The sequence below is a fragment of the Acanthisitta chloris genome, unplaced genomic scaffold (assembly GCF_000695815.1).
Source record: "Acanthisitta chloris isolate BGI_N310 unplaced genomic scaffold, ASM69581v1 scaffold2914, whole genome shotgun sequence".
NCBI lineage: Eukaryota > Metazoa > Chordata > Aves > Passeriformes > Acanthisittidae > Acanthisitta > Acanthisitta chloris.
This window is the reverse complement of record NW_008670850.1, coordinates 11962-19641: the sequence shown is the minus strand read 5'-3', so window position 1 is coordinate 19641 and position 7680 is coordinate 11962. Positions and strand designations below refer to the sequence as shown.

The 7680-nt window shown below is 41.9% G+C and overlaps 1 protein-coding gene across 1 annotated transcript in view; it reads left to right on the top strand.

The window, feature by feature from the left end:
* LOC103801420 (tetraspanin-4-like) overlaps window positions 1-3200 on the top strand; it is a gene marked incomplete at both ends in the record, with an annotated part of 25760 nt that extends 22560 nt beyond the window's left edge. The window contains one exon of the mRNA XM_009073836.1: window positions 3126-3200. Coding sequence (XP_009072084.1) covers window positions 3126-3200 — 75 coding nt within the window. The remainder of the gene's footprint in view (window positions 1-3125) is intronic.
* Between the last annotated feature and the right edge of the window lie 4480 nt (window positions 3201-7680).

Sequence of the window (7680 nt, the reverse complement as noted above, 5' to 3'; positions counted from 1 at the left end):
AAAGACTTAGACTTGATACCTAACTATCACTGAGAAGACTTTGGTTCTTCTATTTCCTAAATTTTGATTCCACAATTTTAGCATCTTCATACCTGTTTCTCTAGTATGAACTGAAAAAGTTGAATGGAGACCACCATCATGGTCTGACCAGAAAGTCTGCCCTCCTTCTGCTGGTGGACACAATGGCACAGCTGGCAACTGGCAGCAGCAGCTGTCTGAAGATGGGATGTTTATCAGAGTTGGTGCTGCAGGGTAAAACACTCTCAAGTCATGAAATTTCACTTAGTTTATTGTCAATTAAGATAAACTTTTAATTACTGATCCTGATATTGTGAAATAATGGCACACACTTGAGAAAACACCTCAACTTCCCTCCAGACAGCTTTCCTCCCCCCTTGCCAGTCCCCAGTCCACTCCCTGCACATTATACTCAGTCATGGGGGTCAGTGCAGGGTGATTTCCTTTTTCTGCCACTCTTTCTTTCTAGCTCTTTTTTTTCTGTGGCTTCAGTGTGGGGTTCTTCCCAGGCCACCATCCTTTCAAAGGCCCCTGGGTCTCCATGTGCATGGGTGTCCCCTGTCCCCACCTTGCCTTTTTCTCTGGTGTCTCCTCTCTCGATCAGCTGCTGCCTGTAGGTCCAGTTTCTCTAAAACTGGTAGCCAGATTGTGTCCTAAACCAAACCATTCCCCATCTGCTGTTAAAAATACTCTTTCTTAGGCTTCCCTTTCTCCTGCACTGTCTCCATGTTGTTGAGTGCAGAGAAGGGAGGAAAAGCTTTCATGAGAGCACAGGAAAAACAGGACACTGAATTTTGAGTTCCTGGACACAACCACTGTTCCAGATCATGTCCTGTGATGTCTGCATCACAGACATCACAGGAGGCTGTTGGCTCTGGGGAGATGGAAAAAAGTCATTGCAGGTGGGTGTGGGCACTACAGGAGCAGGAAAGGTGCTCTGTTGGGTGGTTTGTGGGCTGTGTGTGAGCATATGGTTGTACACTTTTCAGGTTTTAGGTGGTGAGCTCTCTCATCTCTACTGACTGTGTGAAATGCAGGTTTTTGAAAGCTAACAACTTTCCCATGAAAATCCACTCATAGTTGGGTGAGACAAAAGGTGTGTGCCTGAAATGGAGCTGCACAGTTTCAGGTCTATGCTCTAAACACTGTGGTATGAGAGGATTTCAGATTGAATCACCAGAAATTAACCTGGGCAGAATACCATGCTTTGCCCTGCTTCATTCTTAGAAGCAATTGAAGTGCTATTTTTGTCATTCTTCCAAAAGCTTTTATCCTTTAGACAGGAGCAAGCACAGAATATATAAGCACGGATAATTAAGGTTTGGCCAAATTCGAAGCTGATGAAATTGAGGTCCTGTGGTAGGAAATGCTGATCACTATTTATAATGAGTACCAGTCCTTTGTTCTAGAAATTGCCTAATGCAATCCTGGCTATGCCAGGGAATTTCACAGGGAGGGAGTGGTGTTTGCATACACATTTTGGAACAGCAATGCTTTATGGATGCCCGAAAAAGTACTCTGCATCCAAATAGAGCAAAACATCTGTGCATCTTTGCAAAGAGTGATATGCTTTGTCCTGTTTCAGTTAATGCTGTTTCAGTTAATGCTATGCATCAGGCTAAAAATGTGAAAAAAATAAGCAAGCTGCACCAAGACTGGTTTGCAAAGCCATGCAGAAGGTCAGTGTTGGATCGTAATGATATGGAAATCAGCTTGGATCACAAGTGTGAATGAGTTCTGTGATTCAGAACTGGGCAGTAATAGGATCCAGTATTAGGGTCAGGCAGGTGGAAAGTGCTGGTGATGAAATTTGAAAATAAATAATTTAAGACTCACGGGTCAAAATGCAATGATTTCTGTAGACACAGTAATTGTCCTAGGGGAGAAAAGTATTTTCCCCTTCTTGACCTTTCGCCCTCCATTCAGTCACAGAAATCCATAGGTTCAAAGGTTTGGCTTTGGCTTACCAGGCAGTGCAGAAACTCTGATAAAGGCTTAGTAGCTATTAAACTTTCATAGGTTTGCAGCCTTGTGGTTGAAGCTAAAGAGATGGTAACTGTTTTTTCCTCTTGGGGATGGAATTTCAATTAAGTCAGTGTTGCTCAGTATTAGAATTCCAGCCTTACAGGCTGCTAAGTGTCTGGAGCTCATGTTATAGGGAGCAGGATCTTTGCCTGAGCCTAAAAAGTTTCCAAAATTAGTCTCTCTTTTACCTATCTTTGCAAAACTCAGTTTGATTTAATGCTCTGATAGCACTCATTCTAAAGTCCATGCAACTGTTGTGTGGATGCTGCTTCAGACCTGTTGTGCAAATCCATCCAGCATCTTAACAAAATGCAGAGGATATGGTTTTTCAGAAGTGTTTGGCAATGCCAAGAGTTTCTCTCTCTGAGGTCCATCAGAGCTGAGAGCTTTAGAGAATCTACCTCGAATTCATGTGTTAAAAGATTTTTATCAGTTCCTTTAAGCTTTTGGCTACTGGGTTTTAGACAGTTCCACAGCTTATGAGAGGAAAAAGAGATGGACAGACTTTGCTTTGATGTCTTCAATACAACTCATCTGCTCTCAGCTGAAACTCATGGGTGATTTGTGTAGCTACCCAAAACTGCTCATAAGGCTAACTTGGTATACCTTTCACTTCTCTCATAGTTCCTCTTGAAAGGAGCTGTGATTTTATGGTTTATAACCTAGGCTTACTTCTCTTGCAAATGGGAAGTCTCATCTGTGGATTTCACTGATACCACTGGATATCATCACTGATATCCAATGGGGAAGAAAATAAAGAAATCCTAGGATGGGGAATGTCCTCAAGGATTGATGTCAGGTAGAGCACTAGCTTGCTCTTTGTGGGGTTTTAGGTGGTTGTACTGAAACCAGTGACATAAATGAGCCATATGCATGCCCAGATACTGTTGTGTTTCCTGGCTAGTCTTTTCCCTGCTTTTTCAGTTGCTGCATGTTGCAGCAGCTTTGTATCTTGCTGCCTGTATGTCTCCCACTCCCCATTCTGCATGATCTGCTGAATGTTACTTACTGTGCATCCAGAAAAAGCTGAAATAGATGTTGATGGCTTTTGTTTTATCCCCTGTCCCTTCTTCTCTTGACAGTTTTTTATCATGCTGTTAATTATATTTCTGTTGGAGCTCACTGTTGTGATCCTGTTCTTCGTCTACACCGACAAGGTAAGTCAGATTCTTCATTTTTCTTTCCCCTTCAGCAAATTTATATGCCCCTTTTCCCTATAAATAAATCATGAAGCACTTGGCTTGGTATGCACATCATGCTTCTGCCTTCCTTGAGACACTCCTCTCAGAAGGAGCTCTCTCAGAATGCATAAACAGCCTTGCAGGACTGGGCTGTCTTGCTTGCTCAAGTGTACAACTCAAGGTCACAGATATTGCCAAGTGCATCTGTCATTCATAAAAATAAATTAAAAAAAAGCCACCAAAAACCCCCACAAAAAAAAGTGAAGAAGCCAACAAGCTACTTGGAGCATGTAGGAAGAGACTCCAATCAGAACGAATAGGATTTTTAAAAAATATGGTTAAAATTTAAGGGCTACATTGAAGTTGTTACAAAAGAGGTGTCCTTAGGCAAAGGCACAAAATTCGTTATCTTCCCAAGTTGTTCCTTGCAGCACATGTCTAATTGAAAGCCAAGACAAATGTATAAAAGTTCAACAAACAAAGGTGTTTGTGGTTTCAATTTTACTTGTTCTTGCTTACTTGACTGTTGTTCTTTTTGTTGTAACAGCAATATTGCCTATCTGAATTGTCTTTATCCTTAAAATAATGTTTCTTTAAAAAAACTTTACATTAATAAATCCAAAACAAGAGCATCATTGTGTGCAACCTGCCTAGTCAATCAAAATTGTCACAGTCTCTTACAACTGAAGGCTAAGGGAGCTTGAAAATCACAGAGTAGGTGGCAAAGTTTTGCCATGAATTACAGTTGGTAGGTGCATGACCAATAGACTCAGTCTTCTGGAATGGGAAAGCAAAATAGGAAAAAACACCCCAAACAAAACTCCTCACAAAATATCAAAATAAAGAGCAACAGTAGACCTAGTTATATTCAGTATGCTTAGCAATAACCTGGATGAGGAGTGGATGTCAACACTACTTTCTAGAAAGGCTCCAGATTTATTAGTGAACGCTGTGAGTGATTGTCAGGTGCACTTCTGAAGGACTGCAAAGAGCTGGGTGGCTGAACATGGAATTAACATGCAAGGTAATTACAGTAGAAGGGGCAATTTAAAATTACTTGTATACATTATTGGAGTCTGAATTACTTGTCACCTTATGGGAGAAAGATCTACACATCATACATAAAGGCATCTACTGCATATGCAATGGGTCTCCAAAACGAAACACAACACTTGGTTATATGCAGAAAGGAAATCAGTTAGAAAATATCATCATGTTATTGTATAAATTGACAGACTTGTCTCATTGTAGAGGTAATGCTGAATTTTGGTTACACAAATGATTGCAGAATTACAGACTATTCAGAGCTGGAAGGGACCCTTGAGGATCATCTAGTCCAACTCCTGGCCCTGCACAGGACATCCCCAAGGATCACACCCTGTGCTTGAGAGCATTGTCCAAGTGTTTCTTGGACTCTGTCAGGCTTGAGACTGTGACCACTGCCCTGGGAAGCTGTTCCAGCACCCAAAGACACCCTCTAAGTGAAGAATCTTTTTCTAATAACCAATCTAAACCTCCCCTGACACAACTTCAGGCCATAAAGCACTAGATTAGGAGCACTAGAAAGGTGGGAGAGAGCAGTCATGAAAGAAGCATTATGGAGATGACCTAGATTCAGTTTGGGAAAGCAAAGAGATTCTCTGCTTAGGAGACCTTAAGAAGAGAAATTATAGTAGTTTCTAAAATAATCACAGACCTGAAATAAAGGCGTGTCCTGAACACAGAAAACAATACTTGCAAATAATAAGGATTAGTTTTCTAAGATAAATGTTTCTTTGCTCCACATCATCAGCTTGTAGAATTCCCTGTTGCTGGGTGTTGTTGAGGCTGATAGTTCAATAGATGTGTGGGTATGGAGGAAAGAAAAAAAGACAATTAAGTGTTTTTATTCATAAAGCAGTGAGCACTGTTAGGTTGACCAAGTGTGTCACAGAGGATATTGGTCCTCACTCATCAGAGGTAAACATAGTGGAGACGTGTTAGGAAGGATTCCCTTCCCTCCTTCAGCCTATTGGTTTGCAGTGGAATAAAGAGGTGAGGAAATAAACTTTCCTCCGAGTCATGTCCTGTAGGTTGATGCAGGAGGAATACTGCATTTGTCTGTAAGATCAAAACAGGCTAAAATACAGGCTCCAGTTCAAGTGCAGTTTTACTGAGTTAACAAATGACTGTAGTCTGTGTATTGTGGATGATCAGACTGGAGGCTCTTAATGTTCCTGTAGGACTTTAAATCTTATACTGAGGAGATCAATAGTTTGTGTTACACTTATAGTTTTGCCTATAGAATAAATAAAACAGCAGCAGCCTAAAGCTAGTATTTGCATCCAGCATGTTTAGAATTTGTGTGCTAGCTCTCCTGACATGAAGAACAGCATCACCAGGTGGATGGGGAAGTAGCTAACCCAAACAATCCACCTCATTAATTATGTTGTTGTGGTTCTTTGGAAAATCAGTGAAGAAACAATCTACACTTAACACTTGCCTTTCAGAAGAAAGTAATGTTAATTTTGTGTGCAAAAGGAGAAAAGGATTATGACTTTGAAGACGCCATATTCATTTATAATTAGTAGTTTTTTCAAGTACCTGGTAGCTTTCTGTTAATTAGGAGTGTATGTACATCTAAAGTTCTTCCCAGGATAAAATGGTAGCCCATTGTTATATTCTGTTTCTGACTCGAGAAGAGGTTGAATAATGGATTCCCTTGCAGTTTTCATTTACTCCTACTTTGGCAATTGAAGAACTTTGGAGTGGATACTTTGTCCCTTGCTGCTCCAAAGTTTAATCGATACTCTACTCCTCCCATGAAGCAGGCAGTGCTATTACCCTGTTTAGGTGTAGAGGCAGGAGCTGAGAGAGTTGCCCAAGACTCCAATCTAAATTTAGGTTCATGCTTTGGCTGCTGACAAGAGATTAGACTAAGCTGTGCCAATGGCAGAGCTGGGTATTGCAGCTGACTTAGTAGCACTTTTCCAGTGAATGATGTCCCTTTAGTTCCTTCTGCTGTAGAATGGGCACAGTAGCAGGTTAGTGCTTGCATGGCAATATTAACCATGGATTGGATGTGCATCCATGTGTATGTGGGCACAATGTGTGGACTCCTGAGCTGTGGAGCAGTCTCTCTGTATCCGTTGCTGGGACTATTGCTTTAGTAGTATGTTAGTTATTAGAAAGCATAATGAAAAAAAGTTCTTTACAGCCATTCACAGAGAGGTTTTTCTCACAATACTTTTATTCTTTTACTGTGGAAAAGCATGCAGCTGTGGAGGTGAATGGGACAGGCTGCTGGGACTCACAGCAGCTTTGACTGACCTTTTCTCATTCATCAGCTTGGGAGAAGCCCCAAAATTGTCTCTGTCTCTCATTCTAGTGACTTGCTAGCAGCTTCTCTGAGCTATTAAGCAGCCAAGTTGCTCTCATGCCCTCAGCTTTTCTTTTCTTGATGGACAAATGTTTGTCTTGATCTCATGAGATCTGCCCTGAAGTTTCCAACTTTCTCTGAATTGGCTATGTAGTCTGATATTGTAAAGACTTTGGGAGAGTTCAAGAATCTGTAGTGTAGGAAGGAAAAGGAAGCCTTGCTTCTTGGAGCTGCACTGTGGATCTCTTTGGCAGGGCCTGAGCTTACACCTTATTAACTATTCCTCCAGCTGTCCTGACTAGTTATGTTGCAAAATATCAATCTCTTGACTTTTGCAGAATGAACATGGGCATTCCTATGGGATGGTTGTCTGGAAAACTTTTATTCTGTCCTGGCAGTTCCCAAAGCAGGAAAGTGACTGGTTCATAGGCTGTCTTCAGCTCAAAGTGGGCACCCGAGGGACTTGGCAGCTCTTGTTGGTGTCTGTGCACATTCATATACAAGTTTCCAAAGTGTAGCTTTTGTTTTTTTGAGGTCAGAAGTATCAGACCAAGAGATGTGGGTATGGAATGGACTTTGTGTGATTATGAGAACTAAGACAGGTTATCATTCTGAGCGAGCTATATTTTCAGGCTACATTTATACCTTTCCTCCTAAGTGAGATGCTCCAGTCCCTTCATCATCTTCATTGCCCTCCACTGGGCCCATTCTAGGAGCTCCATGTCCCTCTTGTACTGAGGAGCCCAGAACTGGACACAATACTCCAGGTGTAGCCTCACCAGGGCTGAGTAGAGAGGCAGGATCACCTCCCTCAACGTACTGGCAATCCACTTCTCAATGCATCCCAGGATATCAATGCATCCCAGGATTCCATTTGCTTTCTTAGCCACAAGGACACACTGCTGGCCCATGGACAAGCCTGTTTTCCACCAGGACCCCCTGGTCCTTCTCTGCAGAGCTGCTTTCCAGAAGGTCAGTTCTCAACTTCTACTGGTGTGTTGGTAGTTATTCCTCCCCAGACACAGGACCTGCACTTGCCCTTGCTGAATTTCAGGTGGTTCTTGTCTGCCCATCTCTCCAACCTGTCGAGGTCCTTCT